Source organism: Manacus candei, unplaced genomic scaffold (genome assembly GCF_025592945.1).
Source record: "Manacus candei isolate 608988 ecotype Guabito, Panama unplaced genomic scaffold, ASM2559294v1 h1tg000017l, whole genome shotgun sequence".
Taxonomy (NCBI): Eukaryota; Metazoa; Chordata; class Aves; order Passeriformes; family Pipridae; genus Manacus; species Manacus candei.
Genome location: NW_026138065.1, coordinates 14,427,651 through 14,449,310, shown reverse-complemented (window position 1 = coordinate 14,449,310; position 21,660 = coordinate 14,427,651). Strand labels below are relative to the sequence as shown.

General features: G+C 36.7%; 1 protein-coding gene across 2 annotated transcripts in view; it reads right to left on the bottom strand.

Moving 5' to 3' along the window:
* The window catches only part of BABAM2 (BRISC and BRCA1 A complex member 2), a 168,189-nt gene that overhangs the window by 115,411 nt on the left and 31,118 nt on the right, over nt 1–21,660 (bottom strand). For both annotated transcript variants that reach the window (XM_051782898.1, XM_051782899.1), the window contains exons 4-5: nt 19,393–19,487; nt 1,306–1,500 (exon numbers count right to left, since the gene is read on the bottom strand). In XM_051782898.1, coding sequence (XP_051638858.1) covers nt 1,306–1,500; nt 19,393–19,487 — 290 coding nt within the window. The remainder of the gene's footprint in view (nt 1–1,305; nt 1,501–19,392; nt 19,488–21,660) is intronic.

Sequence of the window (21,660 nt, the reverse complement as noted above, 5' to 3'; positions counted from 1 at the left end):
GTACAGTTTAGAAAGCCTTCTGTACTTCAATAAACCACTCTAATAAAATTTAGAGATGTAACAATTTGTTTGTGGTGCAAGCTACGGAGAATGAAATTTATGAACAAATTAATTTTAATGAAATATTATGATATATAAACATAAAAAAAAAATCTGAATTTCTCTGATGAAGAAAATTTTACTTGGGTTAAAATAAAAAAAGCTTAGATGACTTGTCTAAGGAAAGAAAAACAGATGAATGTAAGTAGTGTGAGTTGTAAAGAAAACATCCTTGCATCACCTGTAACTTAAGGATGATTAAAGTGACACAAAGCTGAATTCTAGGCCCTGCTAACAGGAGTGCTGAATTTTCACCAATTTTCAGACTGCATCTATTTCAGAAGATACTGCTTCTGAAGGCCAGTTTATCTTACGAGTATGCCATTTCTGAAAGCAAGAGGGAAACACGTTCATCATAACCACCATTAGGTATTTCCTGACATATCTTACTCTAAACTTCCCATGATAAATATTTTACCAGTGGAAAAAAACCCTGATTTTTGCAAAGCTTACTCTGTGGCAGAGATCGATTAAAAAAACCCAAACAATTCACACACAAACCAAAATGTCTCCATTGCCAATGGCCTCATTTTAGAAGGCTGAGATGGCATACACAGAGTGTTTCTATACAGCACAGCACATTTCCCATGCAAGGGATATAACTTCAGGAAACAGACATGCCATTTTATTGTCTGACTGTCCTATGAACGCATGGCCCTGCAAAGTCACTGCTCTAGCCCATCTTGCCTCCTTTTGCAGAAAATTAAGTTGGGTTAGTTTTTCCTCTCCAGTATAGGTTCCCAAAACTCCTCAAGTGTGAGAGAGATACTGTCAACTGCAGATACCAACTAAATCAACTCAATCATAATGTACCATAACCACACCCTGACACATCCTACCCCTAAGCAGGCTGGTTGGCTGGCAGGGTGTCATACCAACACCATTATTCTACCTTTCGAATCTTCAGAGCTAACTCAAACTTCCACATAACACTGTACAGGCTTTTCAACAGTTTCAAAGTTTTCATCTATAAATCAGACGAACGAACACCAGGTTCAAAAACAGTGGCTCACCTGGAAATCTGGTTCAACCAAGGTAATGGAATCACAGCAACATACAAAACAGGGAGTATAGAAAATGATCTGGAGTACAATAGAAGTTTTCTCCATTGGAAACAGAAAGTATGACAATCCACAATAAGAACTCAAGTTTTCCAAGGCAAGAGTTGTATTTGTTAAAAGCATTTTAGCTGAAATAATAGCTTACCCAGTTGTTTTTTTTGCCAGCATAGATTTCCATGTTTTCTCCATACTGGGGCTCTTCAAGTAACGTCTGATATTCAAACATGAGACGAGAGCTCTCACGTAATCGGCCACACTGAAATTGGTGATACTGCTGCACAAGCTCTTTCACAACAAGCAGGAGGCATTCAGGGTTTGAAGGATTCCAAGAAGCTAAATTCTGTTGAATTAGCAAAGAACAGAGATCAGAATTGTTTACAGCAACAGAAAGACAAGCAATCCCCCTTCTGTACAGATATGAGAGGCACATATGCACACGGGAGCTTTGTGACAAAGCTAAACCATAATATTAAATGGAAAGGTTCTACCATGTTTTAGAAGAAAACCAGGTGAAACAGCAAAAACTTAATGTCGAATAGGAGACCTACCATAAAACTGATAACAGGGTTACTACTAGGCATACATAGGTCTGAATTACCATTTTATTCTTTCCTAAAATTATACTGTCGCATCTGAGAACTTGAAAAGTTTGAATTAAATGATGACTGATATGAAACACACAAGCATTAGGTAAGCACACTCTGCACAGTAACTAATTTCAAAAGCAGTCAACCAAGTGAATATGCCAAATTGACACCAACTATAGAAACTGCTCTGCTTCACTATTCAAATAGTGGTTGTAGTATTCACAGTGATGGAGCAAACGGGTTCTCTTCTCTTGCCCCGACATTGTGATTTATTTCACCTTAACCGTCTCTTCACCAGAGTTACCTTGACTCATCCCCTTAACACAAATGCCATCCAAACACACAAGTCTCTTCAATGTGCCTCGCGGAAATTTTTATTACAAGTTGACTGTATTTCAAGAAACACGACTACCAGAAATAAAAATGATAATACAATTAAGATAACTGTCAGTAGCACAGTAGCAATGTTATCACTCAGTTTAACTACTCTTAACATTGGCTTAGACCAGTCTTCTGTGCACAGTAAGTTTTATTCAGGAAGGTATTTGACGTTACAAATCATGCCTAACATGACCCATGCATGCCTACATCTAGTTGACCTAAAATGGACCTATGTGAAAGGCAGACGAGGACCCACCTATACTCTGTGCTCTTAGAGCATGAGACAGTGTTGATGCAAAAGTACTTAGGTCCTCCTCATATGCTTCATTCATGGGTCCTCAAGAGGGTCTTCTCGATGCAAGCTCAGAGTATGTTAATGTTGTCATGTGGCTTTTGGTAATTTTTGAGTATAAGCAAAATTAATCTGTATTTCATAGAATCACGGAATGGTTTGGGTTGGTAGGGACTTTAAAGATCATCTAGTTCAGGGGAGGGACACATTCCACTAGACCATGTTTGCTCATCCAACCTGGCCTTCAACACTTCCAGGGATGGGGCATTCACAGCTTCTCTGGGCAACCTGTCCCAGTGTCTCACCACACTCACAGTAAAGAATTTCTTCCTTATATCTAATCTTAACTTACCCTATTTCAGTTTAAAGCTGTTACTCCTTCTCCCACCACTCCATGCCCTTGTAAAAAGTCCCTCCCCAAGTCTCTTGAAGGCCCCTTTAGGTACTGGAAGGCTGTATATGACACAGACATTTGACAACAAACTTATTCCAACAGGATTTTAAATTGCATGGATTGTACAGGGAACATTAAGAAACTCAGAACTGGCAAAGATGCCTGCATTTTACAATTAAGTGAAGATATAATAGCTTCACATACAATTTCTTATCTGTATCTGTAACTCAGTGGAGTTACAGACAGCATGTTACTTTTGTCCTGTAAGTTGCAGACATTTCATAAACAAATTATATGCATAATTTGCATTCTTCAGCAAGGACAAAAAAAAAAAAATCAATAGCCATGTTTTGCCTCTTCATTGAAAAAACTGCTTTGGTATGCAGCATTTTCTACAATGAAAGGGCAGAAAATATTTCTGTACTTTGATATCTGTACTGATATCTTAAGTCTGCCTTGTATTCAAACATACAAAAAATGGCATTTCTTAAGTGAGGTTGCATAAATGAATGAACATGGATAAAACCATGTCCCCCACAATACACAAGCTATTTATATTTTGTGTAACACCAAAAGCAACAAATACAAGTGAATGGGTTGCATAGAGAAGTCATCGAGTCTCTGTCCTTGCTATCCTTGAACCTCTGCCTTTAGAAGCTACCACAGTGCCACAGACAGGACATTTGACCATGGCTTGACACAAAAGTACTCTGCTCCTCCCCCTCCTAGACAGCGGGAAGACCTATAAAACAGGAATATTATCAGTGCCATATCTTGAAAGGTAAACTACCCTCCAGAGTAACTGGTGAATGGGGAAGAAACTAACGTGTTTCATGTAAGTTCCTCAAATACATACTACAGAGCAACTGAAAGCCTTGTTCTGCCTTGTCTGCCATCTACAGCTGGTAAAAATTTATTCTCAACTTGAAAACATTTAAGCTTATCCGATTCTATAAAATCCTAGAGAAAATCTGTCAGGTAGACAGCATCTTCTAGGAAACACATTTTCTGTCATGCAGTCTGAAACCAGACTGAGCATAACCTTAAATTTCCTGTTCCCAAGCTGCTGTTCAAATAAAGCATTTCCAGAAAGCCAGAGGATGTAATATGCCAGTATGTATTGATATCAGCCAGACAAGTGGGAATAACCTTTCCTCCTAATGACATTGGTATAACACAATAGAAATGTTCTGTCAAAGGAAATGACCAACAATATTTTAATAGCTGACCTAAATGCAACTGAACCTTTTGTTTTTTAAATAACGTTATACTACCTAACAAAAAAAGAGCAAGAGGAAATCCATTGTCAGTTTTGCAGCACAGAGCTAGAGTAGTGCTCTCTTCAAAGAATTCAAGAACACTGCATCAAAACTGCTTATTTTGTATTGCCTTAAAGCTACAGGAATTAAAATGAACGATTTGACTGTAGGATCCTTACTAAACAGCTTTCATTCAGTAACTAAAGTTTCAAAGTACAAAGTGGTTATAAAAATAAATCACCTGGAGAAAAATTCAACTACACACCCCATATACAACATATTCTCACTGATGAAAGAGTAAACATACAATGGCTACACAAATTTTCTGTAACACGAGTTCTAATTTATATAAATAATTTTTAGCTTTAGAATTTATTATTGTAGTGTTTGTTATTTGGCAATGGCCATTGTATTTCTACTCATTTTGCTAACTTTGCAGAAGGGTTGTTCTTTTCAGAAGACCTAAACTCATTAATTTTAACACAAACACCACTGAATACAATGCCATGTTTATGTATGAAATTTCTTTTTACACATCTTAGTGTACCTTATCTGCCCTAAGCATTAGGTTCATTCACTTGAAAATACTTCTAAACAATTTTACTGTGATCCAATTTCATCAGTATGTCAAAATATGTGCTACATTGTTCTCAGTTTCAAAGAGCACCTTCTTTAATCTTCCTTCTATTTTTGAAATCAAAGACAAAGTAAGCAACTACCTGTAACATATACACTGAAACCTAAGGTAGAATTTTGATGTTTATCAAGTTTATCCCTTTTAGAGTGTCTTCACTGCTACAATTTCAGCATTATAAATATTATTCCGAGAACACACAAGTATTTGTAACTTCAGATGATGAGAGTAGTGCCCCTGCAACAGGAAGTTGACCTCCTTTTTTAAAGGTAAAGGATCTTCTAAATAAGATTTTATTTAGCGATGCAGTACCGTATTCACTATTAGACTTGGGAAATCATTTTAATCAGCAAAATCTTAAACTAAAGGCTTTGGAGCAAAAAGAGTAGTAGCTTGTGCACTTCATTTTTTGATTGTTTGCCTGAAGGCTGCATTCCAGCCCTAGCCAATCCAGCTTTTTAAGAGATTGTATTTAAAAATCTTTAAAGCATAAGAACAGAGTGAGCTACTGGTGTTTGTGTTCTACAGCTTCAAGTTCTGCTACAGAACTCCCATCTTCTATGAGAATTAAGTTCTGAATGCAACTTCAAAATTATGAGGTTTAGTTGTTAGAACTTTAGAAAAACCTGGAAATACAACCACAGACAGACTGTTGAAGCCAAGAAGGTATGAAAAACACAATTAAAGAAATAACCAGCAAATATGTATACAGAAAAAGACTTGTTGCTTTCTGTGGCTTCTATCAAAATCTCCTTCCGCCTTGTTCACAAATTTATACTTTCACATCATTTTACCAAAATCACGTGCATGCTGAAAAGAGAGGGTTTTGTCTGAATTTGCCATAAAATTTTGATTTAAATGAATTTTATGTAGAAAATAATGAGCACAGGTACTGACAGACTAAGTTACATATTTTACTCAGTAAATCCTGCCTAACTGGAAATGAGATTTCTACAGACTTTCCAGAGAGTTAATCAAATATAACAGTCACTAATGGATTTAAAATAAAGAAATCCAGACCTGGATACAATTCCTTGTCTTGTTTGACAATAGGTATCTTTAAGTGCACTCTGCAGTGCAAACTCACTAAGTTACTCAACAGTTAGCCAGCCAGACTGAAAACGGTCCACTGTACAGCAATATACAAGTATGAATCAATCCAAACTGTGCATCTGCAACTAGTTATGCATTCATGCTCATCTCATGTGAGGGTTTAATGCACATCTCAGACTGGTTATGACCATCTTTAATGTTACAACTCTTTCAGTGCATCACCAAAGAACTTACCTGTCATTTCTGAAGACACAGATGGAGGCTCAATTAAACAATTCTCTACTGTCTAGACACTGCTTGCATGTATCTCCATGATCTCCACTAAAACTAGGAGTAACTTCATGTTTCAGATCTTAATTTCAACATTTTAATTTTTAATTTCAATCTTTACTTATGGCTTTTGGCCTGCCCATACTGCCACTTGTGCAACTTTAATTTTCTAAAAAGATCAATTGTTGCCTCATCTTAGGAGATATTGTGGACACAAAAGCCCGGTAAATGTCATCTGTGAAAAGTGGCTAATCCATATTTTTCCAATTAGGGAATGCATTAAAGATGATCACAGAATATGCTGAATTGGAAGGGACCCACAAGATCATCGAGTCCAACTCTTGGCCCTGCACAGGGCGATCCCCAAGAGTCACACCACGTGCCTGAGAGTATCATTCAAACTGTTCTTGAACTCTGTCAGGCTTGATGCTCTGACCACTGCCCTGGGGAGCCTGTTCCAGTGCCCAACCACCCTCCAGGTGAAGAACCTTTTTCTTATATCCAACCTAAAGAGGAATAAATTCAAAATGGTTTACAGGAAAAGTAATGGAATGAGAACTTCCATATGATAGAGACCAGACTCCAAAAGCATCATTGTCCACACAGTTGTAGCTACTGTCATATAGAAGATGGTCAATAAGTAAGTAAGAAGATGGCCCTGAGTAAGCAATTTAACATAAATAAGTTAAATATTCTTATGTGGCAGAAGTTTCCCTGGCAATAGCTGATTTTTTTCTTATTGGACTAAGTTTCAAGAAAAGGTCTTTGAAAAAACAGTAATCTAGACCTTAAAGTAATCGACCAATACCATGTACATCCACTTAGTTTGCTCTCCAGGTCATGTTATGTGTCAGATGAATCGAAAAATAATATTCAGTTATTAAACAGAGATTAATAGACCATAGGCATCCAGTAAATTGTGTCTACACTGGAGAAATCCAAGTGATTCAGGAGTTCTGACAAGCTGCCAGATATTAAGTTAAACAATCTCACCAAAGAGCATTGATTTTCACTAAGGAGCATAACCCCACAGATGTTTTCAGGCTGCAAAGTCAGTCTGAGAATTCCCTGGCTCTTGATAACTGCCTCCTGACAGAAGCTGCCTGCATAGTAAGCGAACAGTTTCATAAGGAAGGTTTTTTGAAAATCAGACATGACCAAAGAGTTGAGAAAATTAATTCATGGTATAAAGAGGCAGAGTAAAGTTGTTATAAGGCCACCCACAGAGTGCAATTTAAGACATTTCAACAGTAACTCATTTAAATGAGTAGCAATGACACCAACTGGATTTCCAAAAAAGACAAGAAAAATTTGCAGCCAGACAGTATCAGTTCTAGTGAGATCTTCTTACAGGTGAGGCAAGTGAAAACCCTCCCTACAAAGTAGCTTCTCAGCTCTACTAGCAAAGACATGCAGAGTTTAACTTTCCAAACCAGCCATACTATTCAACTTTTGGCAAAGAAACCACATTTAAATTTTGCTCTGGAACATTCTGTGTTTTGTAGTCTTTATTTCCTCCTTCCAAAAAAGCTAATCAAGAACCTATACAAGCTACTCAGTGGTTTTTTGGAATACAATGCACCTCACGTTCCATAAAGCTGATAATTCATAGTCTCCTTCACAGGTTATTGCTTATTTCACAACTCCAGGCAATGTCTGCAGCAAACTATAATTCTACGTTATCAGAAAGAAAATATGGTAACAATTTCTAATTGATCTGAAGTTGTTTTTCTTTGAAATGTGTTTAAATATCCAGGTTGCCAGAATATCTTCCAGGAATGTGATTTTAAAGAAGACAGATTGTAACTGTTTTTCCTGGCTATACTACAGGAAATAACAGCAAGATCTTATTTTAAGTTAGTGTACTTTTATATTTCTAAGCATGAAATTAACTTTCATGAGAAAATGTCAGTAAACAAAACCTCCCAAGCCCATAACAGTGGTATTGCATTTCTGTAGAATCTTTTATCCAGAATTATCATAGAGAATAATGTTAAGTACAGATTTGCATTTTGTTTATATCTCTGCATACCACATGCACACAACTTTCATCCTACAGTGGCTAAAAATCAGTATCAATGTAAGTTTTTACCTGAAATGAGAAAGATCACATTTTGTTATCAGCACTTATCCTCCACATAAATACAGAGGAGATATGGGTCCAGTGGTTACAACATTAGTCTAGAAACTGGTATATCTGGTTTCAGTCCCTGCTTTGCTGTAATCTTCATAGGCCACCACAGGGATTTTGCTCACAGAAAAAGGCACAGGATAATTATCTACCATATGCTCACATCTTTCTATCAACAGATATTTTTCACAGTATTTGCAGGGCTGGAGTGTTATAACAACTTCAAAGGCTTCAGTTTCTTAGCAGCCAGCACTTAAACATCCTACAGGCTGCAGCTTCATATCAATCACTGTAAACCTACATGCCATCTACTTGTCATCTTATTTTCACAGGTTCTTCATATCCCTCTCCCCCGAAGCACCACTGGAACAACTTTCTGGAGTGATCTGCTTGAAATGATCATTTTTGGGCCCAAGCAAACATGAAAACGTAACATTTCATAAAAACAGTTCGACTCAGGAGCATTTTTGTCATTGCAAATACAACCAAAGAACTTACAGACCTTGTGTGCTCTAGTAGCTACTGTGTATAACAGATAAAAAGTTTGCACAAATCGAAGCTTGGGATTGTCAGTACTTAATTTTAATTTTTATTTTTAGTGAGAGGCTGTGAAAACTGGATGCAGAAATTACAATATCTTATAAATGGTTAGTCAAAATCCTGAATACCTGAAGGCCTTGAATTAGCATGAAAATCCAGTGCAGGAAAACAACATACTAAGAAATTATTTCTGCTTTCAGAAAAGCACTTTACATCTTATTTAAAATTTTTTTCCCTTTTTCTTTTTCCACTGGTTATGCAGTGTGATCCTTGATTAACAATCCAATACCTAAAGCAACTCTAAAATAAATTCCAGCAAATCTGGCAATGGAGAACACTCAGTTCTGCATTCACCTAGAATAAATAAGCCACTGTCTCTCAAGTACCATTCCCCTGAAAAAGGAGGGAACTCAACTTCCAAAAGTTACTACAAATTTTTCCTATTCCCTGCTGTAAGAGCAGTTAAGAGGCAGCTGATCTTGGTATGTTATGGGTGCTCTGGAGATGAACAATCTGTGAAGCTGAGCCGAGGAGAACATTTTTAAGTTGTGCACTCCTCCTGATAAAGTCTGCCTGCTTCTCCCACAGAGCTCTCTTACAAGATAATCAGGCCCTTAAAAGCTACAACTGCCTACTACCTAATTAATCTCCAAACAACTTGGCACATAAACGTTTCTTGTCCAACTTTGCTAAGGGATTAGAGCAAGTTTTGTTCCTTTCCAGACCTCTCAGCACACCTCTTTCAGAAAGCAGATGGTACCTTTACCTGGTCTGAGAAGGAATTTCTTAAATCCCTCAGCACATACGAATTCCGGCATAGGGAATCCAACACACTAATCATTAGTTAATCCATGTAAGTACACTGCATTTCTTTCCCTTGGGAGTCAGTTACCAGAGGCATACATATTTAACTAGACATGACAAGTAAAAGGAACAATGCATGAAGACAAGACTAATTTCCACACAAGGCATTACACACATGCATCTTTTACCCAAAGACTTACTTATCATGCTGTGATGGTAGTGTGAACAACTCCTCAGACCCTCAGTGGACCAGAGACTAGACCACTGTTAATGCTTTACCTCTAGAGTCCCTTTTAAATAGCAAGTCTTTCACACTTATCAGCTCTTGTGGTTTTTCCCTTCCTGTCAACACAAGTAATTTTAGCTACAGCAAAAAGGCAGAACCTTCACAGCTAATGTTTTGGACAGCGTCCACTAACATCCCTTGAGCATTTATCGTTGGATTGGCACATGCAGAACTGTTTTTTTCTACCATTTTTTTCTCCTCCCAAAATCCTATAAATTAAAATCAATATATAACATGGTGGATCTCGCTGGCCAAGCAGTATTGCCATCTTCATTTTCACATTTGTAGTACAAGAGAATTTATATGGTCTTGTAAATACAGTCCCTAAAGAAGACATTTACAAAATACTATTGTGTAAATCAGAAGACATTGAAAATCAAAATTATTTCTCTACCATACAGGACAAATTATTGCAAATTAGTTCTCTCTTCTCAAAAAAAGCAGCATAAGGACACTCATTTGGTTCCTTTATACAAATAAAAGCTGTATCTCTGGGAAGATACAGGTATATGAAAAAATTAATGTAAAGCTGTATGAATACTTTTATGACAAACGAAAGATTCAAGATGCTGACTATATTTGAACTGTATTTCTGTAGTTATCTCTAAAACAGAGCAGATGTGCCTCAGGATCTGAAATGGAAGATAACAAGGAAACACAGACATAAAAGCATGTAAAGAATGAATAAAACAAAGAGAGGTTTTGAAACAAATATAGGCTGAAACTTAGACCAGTAAAAAGGAAAAAACATAACTTGAGCCCTCCTCCATTTGGGAAATGAACAGATCTTTTAAAAATTACTCTGAGTGCAAAGACATTTATTTGCCCCAACAGTATCTTCTGAAGGAAAGATCCTGCAGGGCATCAAACTTAAACTAATTCTATTGCAGAAAAGTACAAATTATAATAGAATTCACAGTATAGAATGTAATCAAATATGAAACTGCATTATCAGACAGAATGACTATTTCTAACTGACTTTCTGTAATCAGTTAATTTAAAAGCCTGTTCTGCTTGCATATTCATAAGAAATGACCAACTTTCCCTACAGAAAAATGAATTATAATGGTACAACAATGTGAACTCAATGGGCATACTATACAGAACTTAAAAGTATTCTCAATTCAGGAAGACTATGCTAGAGTCAATGTTTTCCCTCAAAAGAACCCACCCAAACCCAAAGAAATAAAAACCCTTGCAAACGTGTTTATAGAAAGCTAAAAAGTTGTTGCCTTCCAGACATGCCATTTCTTACTGTTCTAGAGTTCTTGTAAGGAAGAGAAGTGTATTGTGCCAGTAATGTCACACCTAAGGGCCAGAATCCTTTAATTTTTTGCCAGTTTCTCTAATAATATTTTTTCCACAATTTTTAACAAAACATTGTTCAAGTAAAATATATTTTAATAAACTGAAGTAAAAAAATAGTCAAAACTACATTGTCGATTTGCTGGTTTACGTTAAAGAATTATAAATACCAACACATTATCATTGCACTCCGACACTTCCACATAAAAGATGTTCTACTTTCATAAGTCTGGCTTGGGATATTTAATGTAACATTTTTGGTATAAACTAACTATGACTTGAAAGTGAATGAGATGCTTGAATTCACTATGCCACCCTTACCACAAGCAAGGACTGTATTTCCTGCAAAGCAGCTGTATTATGCATCATAGAATCACAGAATGGTTTGGGTTGGAAGGGACATTAAAGTTCATCTAGTTCCAGCTCCCTGCTATGGGCAGGGACAACTCCCACTAGACCTGGTTGCTCAATGCCCCACCCTGCCTGGCCTTGAACGCTGCCAAGGATGGGGCACTTAAAACTTCTCTGGGCAATCTGTTCCAGAACCTCACCACCCTCACAGTAAAGAATTATTTATATATACATACAAATAAATGAACACATTTAGCCATCTGTGGCAATCTGAAGTTATGCTGCAGCACAAATTTCTTCTCTAACACAACACCTTCACCTGAGAAGTCTTCAGTTTGCTTAGATTGAAACAGGTAATAGAAGAGTTGCCAGACAAAGCTTCTTAAATGATAAATGGTGAAAAGTCTCTGAAAGTGGTCAGAGTCTCTGAAACCTATTAGATAAGATGAGTTAAAGGAGGAGCTCTTGTCTTGTCTTCATGGACTGTTAGTTGCCCTTGTGAAAACATCCAGCAACATGAACAACTGATATCTGGAGGGAGAAAGCCACACACTCAATAGAGTCATTGCCTACAAGAATAATTGCAGATTCAGTGCCTCCTCAAAGAATATTCAAAGGTCTTCCTCATCCCAGTTTTTTACTTAACACAGTTCAAAACTTAGATTTTTCTCTTGTTCATTTTGGTGGATTTCACTTATCCTTAAGATGAGATACATTAGTACAAAGCACTAATATAGACTGACTGTATCTCTGATGGGATATTCTCAGAGCCTACAAAATAAGGAGACTGGAGGGCCATAAGATGTTAAATGGACTTCCAAAGGAAATCCTGAACCACTGTGCCCATAAAGAGACTGATTGACTAGCACTATTGCAGTTAATGAGTTCACACAAACTGTGACAAACAACCTGAAGAACTGGAAGGAAGACCAGGAAGACTGAAACAGAGAGTACCTAACTGGACTAGTATATTAAATAAACCCCAAAATTACATAAAGGGTGTTAAGAAACAAAACTACTAAGTTTGAAATATATTCAGATTTCATTTGTGCAAAGGTCCCTTGTTGAACTGCATAAAAATCAAGTATATTGGCAAAGTCACCTAACAGAGTTTTGACTATATACAGACTATAGTTTTAGGTGCAGGGTAAGCTTTAGTTTGTGTACTGGTTCGCTAACAGCCTGCTCAGTTCTTTCTCACATCCAGGATTGGTTGCAAGCTTTTCCCACCTCTAGGCTTTCCAGTGACCTCAGGATCAGAGAACAGCAAAGTTGTGAAGGTAGGCCAGTGATCCCTCATGCCATGCAAGAACTCCAGCAATTAAATGTTGTTAGTGTTCATACTGCAGTGCTCGGCTAAGACTAACACCTAGCTATATAAGCACTCCTCCTCCACTTACAGGAATTTCAGGATATGCTCCTAGGGGAGCAGAAGAAAGAATACTCATTCAAACATGCAGCTTGGTTCTAGCAAAGAGACAGCAAAGAGTCTTTCTCAAGCCTCATAGCAACAGTTGCCCACCTAAGAAATTAGTGAATTCATTACGAAGTCAAGATTAATTGAACATGAATTCAAGAGAAGATCCAGACACTCAGGAGGCCAGTGCTCTGGAATCAGATATAAACTAAACACACACAGCTTGAAAGAAATGTAAGCCTAAACATCTTTTTCAGCCTTAACTACATTAAGATTTAAAGATCCTGTTATTCTGGTCCAACCTTCTGGCCCATCTAAGCGTGTAACCATGAAAAAGATGGTCAAATTCATGTGACAAATGAAAGTTATCTTTATTTTTTCCTAATACAATGCTATGAATAGAAAACTATAAAAATTTTTTCCCCCTATTTTACTACTGCACAATAATTAAGTCCTTTATCACATGCAATTTAGTTAGTATGGTAAAAAAAAATTTTCTCCTATCCTGCCATCCTTCAGTCAAGTGGTCCACTCACATTCCTAATGTTCTCCAAAAGTTAGTCTTTCTTGGACTGAAATACTATATTTTAAAAGCTAATATTCTAGATTTTTCATATTCTAGGGAGAAATTGCATTATCAGATAAGCTTGTGCCAAAAAAATGAAAGGAAATGTTTCCCCACGGAGCCCTTTACAGAACTAATGGAATTAATTTTGCCTTCTACACTAGCAAGATTTAAGCAAGAAAGGCAAAACTACCTGGCTTAAGAGATATTTTCTTCCCTCAAAATTAAATAAGTAGTTTCAAACTGCAGATTTTTTTTTTTTTTTAATTTCTGGATTCTAGGCAAAAAGTCCAGCCAAAATGTTGCAACTAAGTAAAGCAGAACTTGTGACCTCAGCATATTCTTTTCTGCTTACACTTTGAGAGAGAAAGCCATGTTTTATAAACTGTGATAGGAAATGCTGAGGTTCTGGAAAAAGAAAGTAAGGTAAATATATGTAATGACTTCACATTAATAGAAAATTACAAAGGAATACAAGGTAGCTAACTCCCCCTCCCTGTAAATAAATATTAACAATTCTGGACAAAAAGGACAAATAAAAATGAAAGACTGAAAGTGAAATTAAGAAGAACTAAAACAAGGAGAAAAAGTAACATTTTCCCAGTGTAGAAAGGCCTTGAAGGAAGCAAAGATGGAAAGATTACAGGATAAAACTTATTTTCTGCCATCCTCTTAAGTTCTTTCTGCTGAACTGTATAGTCACCATCTTTACCACATGGCTACACAGACAATCCTAACACTCGCTCTTCTGAGCACCGTATGACTTCTCAGAAGGGCCTTCTGAATGCTGGCTGCAGTCAAGCTGGTCAGGCTATGCCAGAAGAGGATTCCAAGCCAGAATCCTCTTTTGGGGATTTCTCCTTTTAAACTCAGTACTTATTGAACTTGGCAGGGGGATTGATGATGATCTGCAGAGGGTCCTTCCAACTCTAACTATTCTGTGATTTTGTGATTCCCCGAGGAACTGGTGGAGCTCAGACACCAAAACCAGATCAATATACATTCAAAATTAGATTCTTTCAGATCTGGCTTAGAAAGGAATGTTGCACTGGCATATCTCTAATGTTTGAAAAATTGGACAAAAACGTATAAAATAAATGCCAACAATACCAGCCATAAAGACCTTCTTCTGGGAAAGTTCCTGAATTAAATTACTTGCCTGGTGGTATAAAATGTGATTTTGTTACCACTGCCTATCCATACCAGACCAATTTCACCAAGGCCACAGTGACTATATGTATGTATACATCAATATGTATGCACACATACAAACATCCCCCATATATACAAATAGGTAAGGATCAATAGAAAGAGAAAGGAATTAACAGTTTTCAGAATTCATGTTAGTTTTATAGAATAAAACGATAAATAACACTGAATTATAAATAATCAAAACACTCCTTGACATATAAAGTCAGGATATGACTGAGAAGTAAACACAAAAAATGTGAATATAAAGAAGTTCAAAATAGGAAAAAACTCTCTTCTAATAACATGCAGGATCCAATCCTGCATTCTGTTTTTCTTAAATTTCCCAAGTTCAACTGAAGCCAAACTAATTTAAGGCTTTCACTACACGAGCAGCAGGCTAGGGGTCCAAGAATGAAATCTTGTGCTGCCATCTGAAATTAGAGTAAGCAGAAGAGACAGCAATGCTAAAACAGTTCAAACCTGTCCACGCATTTCCCAGACAAAGAGAACCCACTACTGGCTTTAAACTTTAAAATCATACGCTGAAAAACATCGTGGTCATAGCCTTACGTGGGGCTTTCATATTAGAACACATATCACCTGCATCTTTGCTAACAATACAACTGAAAAGACTTTTCAAAACAAAACAGGTCAAACAGCATTAGTTAATATAAAGGGGTTTTGGGCTTTTTTGTAGTTACTGTGAGCAGGAGAACAACTGACACTGTTAAACATCTGTCTCATGCACCTGACAGTAAATGAAGAACACTTAATGGAAGAGAGAGATATTTAAAGGATCTCTTCACTACCCATTAAAAGCTAACTCAGCAACCAACAGAAATAATGATTAAGACTTTGAACAAAGACATAGAAAACAATACAACCTTCACAACAGTATCATATAGCCAAATGATAAATATGGAGTCTAACAAGCACAAATACAAGAACTTAAAACAAACATTGGTCTTTCCAAGATATAGAGCACGATAGCCAATACACCTGAGTAGCAAAATTAGGTCAATCAGCTCCACAATGACTGCAATCTGTACTCAGTATTAGCAACTAGACAAGGGCAAATAATCTTTCCAACACTAGGTACCAGCATGACAACTGCAGCGGCCCATTCTCTGAAATTCTGTGATGACAATGTCTTCCTTCCACGCAAACGCAGCACAAAGTATTCCCAAAAGGAATATACCATACACTACCCCACAAGGACATATTCAGCACTTAGCAGGTTTCAGGAAATGCTCACGTTCTCGTCTCCATTCCCACTAAGGCTAATGAAGCCTTTGTGACAGTGATGGGTGGGCAGAATAATTCTGGGAAGACTAGCTGGAAACCCAAATCCTTGAACTGACAGTTAGCTTGTACACACTACTACTGTCTCCTCTTTTTTTTCCTCCAAACAGAGGATATTTCAAAATCATTGGAAAAATGGGGTTAACATTTTGCATAAGCACTTCAGTTATTAACTGGCTCACATTAACAATCAACTAGGCTAACATAACAAACAATTCTTGTTACTCAAACTGGCGTCATTGTAATGAGCTCCAAATTAATCTCATCCGTACACAATCACTAATCTTGTTGTGTGCCAACTGGATTTTTAATCAGAACGGAGTGAATCATAGGTTGTTTTTAAAATACATTTCTAATACTTGTCATCCAAAATGAATACACACTAGAGCAGGGAAGAACTTTCCTATTTACATTCTGAGAAGCTGATTTTATTTATGCCTACTAGACACACAGGTATCAAATGCATTCAACAGGAAAACATTTTTAATGAGAATAAAGAATAAAACTGTTTATTTCTAATAACGCTTTGAGCATGAACAGCATCACCAACCTAAAGAAGCTAGCCCCCAGACTGTAATTAATACTATATGACAAACCAAAATAAATGGACCACTTGCCCCTCTGTTGAGTTGCCTACATCATTCTAGAAGATGAGCATGCACACAATCAGACGCTGCAACCAGCAGAGTAACTACTGGTAAAACACATAATGAAGCATATATTTTGTGGTGCTGAACTTGAGACTCCAGCAGAGTTTCAAACCCAAGTGTCTAATATTTGTGCAAGGCACAAAAGTAAAGATGAGTTTTAATGAGCATTTTCAGCTTGATTCTGCAATTGCATTGTCAGTGAAAGAACACACTTGATTATCACTGCTTGTAACAAGAAGAGTGCTCAACATATCACCCCACTGCTGAAATGCCGGCCCAACCATTTAGGAATTCTCTGGGGAAGAAAAAAAGATACCATGAACTCTTCATCTACAGCATCTACTTTTAAAAATGCAGTATTTCTGGAATCTTGCTTTAGCTGTCTGGCTAACAGCTGCTTAACTGAACACCTGTTACCATGGTCAAATGAAAACCTAATTCGAAAGTCTGCCCATGGCCATGGAAACTGAAGAGCGACTGATCTGCAACACAGCCATTCAAATGTCTTCAGGGAAGTCTACTGCCAGCTTCTATTAGAGCCACACGAGCTTGTGGAATCTGGAGTATCTGGTTCTTGTCTCAAGCTAAGCATAATGCCTGACTCAAGCCATGCAACAGCATGTGATGACTTCTTGGAAAACGAGACACTCAGGCAGACGAGAGCAGCGCATAAAGGCTCAATGTCAGAATTCCCACAGATCCAACGGCACATATTACTTGCTCAGAGACTGTACTCCTCATTTAATAAAATCTACATGCTTTTGTGCATGGTAGATTCTGTTTTGATTGCCAGGAACTGTTGCATCAGAAGTATTTGAAGATTGCTCAAGATTAGGAGCATTAAATTACGGTCAACGTGCTAATCTGTATTTTACTTCTAGTCAGTAGAAAGATATGTTAAAGCATTAAAGAATTCTGCTAATGTCTTAGAATTTGATTAAAATTATCTTCATTAAACAGTTCTCACATTTGTGGGAAAAAAGGGAGCTATTCAAAGATTTAGCACAATAACCAAGTTATTGTTAATGTAACATTCTGAAGAAAAACTTTACAAACCAGAGGGAACATTAAATAAACAGCAAATGCGAAAGCAGAAGTACGCTATACAGACCAAAGCTGCAAGGTGGAGATAACACATTCCATACCATCAGATGGACTGCAGGAGAATGACCAAGGACCTTATCAAAAGTGATTACATTTACCTAGTGAATGCTATAGAAAGGCATAACGACTAACGTAAAACAAAACCTGTTGGTTTGCAAATTTCTTCTTTGGTTTCTTTTAATTAATTTTAAATAGGCTGGTTAATATCTCATTATGTATCAAGAAGCAAATGGCTCTTCAAGTTGCTTCCCAACAAAGAGGACAGGAAGTTTGTTCTGTGCTTAGGCAGAAAAGCAACACTCCCAAAAGAAGCATCATTAATGAACAATGTAAAAAAGAAAGAAAGAAAAATAAGTATGTTTTTATTCTTGCAGGTTTGCCTGCGGATCACTACTGCTAGGGACTCCTTTTCACATGAGAAATGCAGCACCGTATGACTCTCAGCAAGCTTCTCCATCTGAACAGCATTTCTGCAAGATGCCCCAAATTGTCTTTATTTCATATCTCATTTGCTATTTGTTATTAATTTCAGTTTTCCAGTACATTAAGAAGTCCTCCTTTTCCTTTAACGTCAACTGCAGACAGTGGTTGCTAATATGAACATTTCTCAGGAGGTTGTAAGAATGTGAAACAAAAGAGGAAAAGAGGAAAATAGAACTGGTAAATAAGGAGTGTGAAAACAATTTTAGAATTGTCATAGAAAGTAAAACCTTTTCTATAAACAAGCCTAATGAAATTGATGTTCATCAGCACCATACCTACTTCCCAAAGGAGTTTGTGAGGTTAACAGGAAAATGACTAGGGAAAGAAAAGAAATATGACATTCACCTTTTAAAAGTTCTGTTAGGTATGCTCAAAATAATTATTCAAACTAATACTTTAAAGATTTTTATATATAACTTACTACGAAATGAATAAAGGTAGAACCAAAAACCAGCATTTGCCATGTCACACATCAAGGACATGTTCAACTGAGGCCACTGCCTCACACTCCTCCACCATGACATCTGTAACACAGCACAACAGCCTCTGACTTGCTCTGGGGAGCTCTGGAGACATGCTCATAAAACATAAGAGGGGTTGCATGAGAGAGGACTGCACAAAGAGCCCCTCCCCTAGGTAAGAAGTTCAGTTAAAAGACACTTCCCAGGTTTGTGTTTCTACCAGTGACTGCTATATACCCCTACACACAGTCTACAAAATGAAATATCTCATATATATATATATACATATATATTATATATATATAAAATATATATAATTATATATATATAATTTATATACATATATGCAGGGGTTGCCATATCATACCACCTGGTTCTACGCTTCCTCACGAAAATCGACATCGTTACACAAAATTATGCTACTTCTTTTTTTTTAGAAATAAATGCTTTTTAAAGACACAATTTATCAATCACTTTTCCTGAGACAGATCATTTAAGATGGTCAGATATTAAATAGACATATTTTAACAGATACTCCAAATAGTTATTGTAAAAGTAGTATTGTCCTGATTAAAATGCTTTAACACGCACCACCCCGCCATTTACAGATTCAACTTTAAATCACATTAGAAAACAATGTGTTTATACTCACATAAAAGTGAGATAAAAGGTATTTATTTTGCACTGTTGGAAAATTTCTGTTGCTGAAGCTATTCTAAAAAAGTCAAGACTCCTTGCATGGTGTAAAATTCTCAAACAGTAAAGTACTTACATGCAAGGCAGAAGGATCGGGCAAAAATTCAGCATCCTCTCCAAAGATAAAATCTGGTGGCAGGTCAGGATAGTGAGCATTGAAAATTATATCCCCTGAAAAGCAATAAATGAAAACACTGTTTGCACTTCTACATATGTGCTTAGAAATAAAAAATAATCACACATGACATACATTTTTAACACAGAATTTAATAGCGACATTAAAAATATTTCATGTAATATTTCATCCATGTAATTTTTACAAAAATTCACATGCAAGATAAGCATCAGATGTTTTGGGGGATGAAGTCAAATTCCTGAGGCACAGCTTCCTCCTCCTCTGCAAGCAATGAAACATGAAATACATTTTTGCTTTGTATCTCAAATGGCATTGCAAACATTATTGAGGGTTGCCTCAAAACACCAAGTTTGAAAAGAGATCTTGTTTTAATAAAAAGTACCATATTTAGATGGTTGTGTTTTGTTTATTAAGTTAAAGTCAATCCCAAACTACTAAGGCCCACGATTTTCAAAATACCAAAGCTTTTAAAACTTAGTAGCACTTACTCTCTCTTCTCCTTGCCACCCCCAACTCTTTGAAGGAAGAATACACAGTTCAATAGGAACCATTCCAACTATCCAAATTCTGGCCAAGAGAAATGCAGTACTACACATTTAAATGGAGAGACTAAAATTAACTAAAAATATAAAATTTCATCACAGCTTGACACTGAGTTGTCATCTTGCCAGTGTCACAAGATGCGCAATTAATCACCGATGTGATAGTTTAAAGAAATTTGGATTGCACTATTTCACTGGTAAACATACTTCAGAGTTCACATAGATCAAGAGGTGGTCATATGCATCTGAGTTTTTAAAAAAGTCTTTCATAGTCCAAGAAAAAAGTGAAAAAAAAATAAAAATAAATGTTCCTTGCCTTACTTGTCTAGCTCCCAATCATTCTTTCTTCTTTATGACGATACAAAAGAATAACCGAGTTTTTGCAGATTTGTGAGGTAGCAGACAGTAGAAAAAAAAAAGACTACCTACTGTGTGTTACCACTTGTTTGAAATCCACACAGCAAAGTAAAGCCAGTGTGGTAAATCTTATAAACAATTCTGTCCAGAAAAAATTAAACCACTTTTTATTTCTTAAAAAATTATGAATGCAGATCTGGAAAGAAGCATCAGATGAAGAAATCTTGCAAAGTCACATTGTTGGCTCAGGGATGTCACCATGTCAAGACATTTAACGTGACAGTTTTAATTGCTGATATTCTGTAAACTTATCTTGGCTTCAGTTGGAAGCAAGGATGCTGTAAGGATTAATTGCAGCGGATGAAGGTTCATGACCAAGAAGCCAATGGCCAGTCTGCGGTAGGTATGTGCCAGAGTATTGCTCCAAATCACAAACTCACCGATCATGCGACTCAGTAGAGCACAGTGTGGGTTTCTCCTGTCCGCACTCCTACCTTCCTTTCACAACTGTCAGGAGCACGTGCAAGTATAGGGTGCAGAAAATAGCAGAGGTCTGCCAGCTAAAATTCCCAACACACTCAACATAAAAATCAACCTTCTATTTAATTTAAAAGAAGAATGAAATAGGCACCAGTCCTAGAGAAAATGGCATAAAATTGCAACAGGAAATGCATCTTTATTAAGCAAGAGAAAATAATTACCAAATTACCTAAACTGTAATACAGCAACGAAGAATTCAGAAAAGTTGATGTTTACTAGACTGGGTGGTTCCTATGTCACTGTAAAGCAATCCTTTTCTTACTTTTACTGCAATTAAAATGTCATGTATGGTTCTTTACAGCAACCTCACCAATTTCTACCAGTGAATTTGAGGTTATGTGTTGAAGGAGATGTACCTTCATACATTCTTTAACTGAGCTTTGAAAGAGGCTTGTTATGAATAACTCAGAAAACAGCACAATGAAAAAGCTTGGCCTGTGACTTAGATAGCCCAATGCTGCTCTGAAGGAAAGAACTGTATCTGTGTTTTTGTCTTGTTCCTATGTGATGACAAGTAACTCATTTAACACACACTTTCCATACTGCAGTTACTAGTTGCATGCTTTTCATTCTCTGCATTCCTGCTTTAAAAGAGTTGATGAAATAGAGGGCATATACCAACAGTTCAGCTCACTAGGAGCTGCACTCCAACTACACACATACTACAAAAGGTTGCTTAGAATAAAAAAAGAAGGATCAAAATAACTGCTTATTTTTTAGGTTATACCTCCATATTTGACTAGCATAAAACTATTACAGAACATTACAT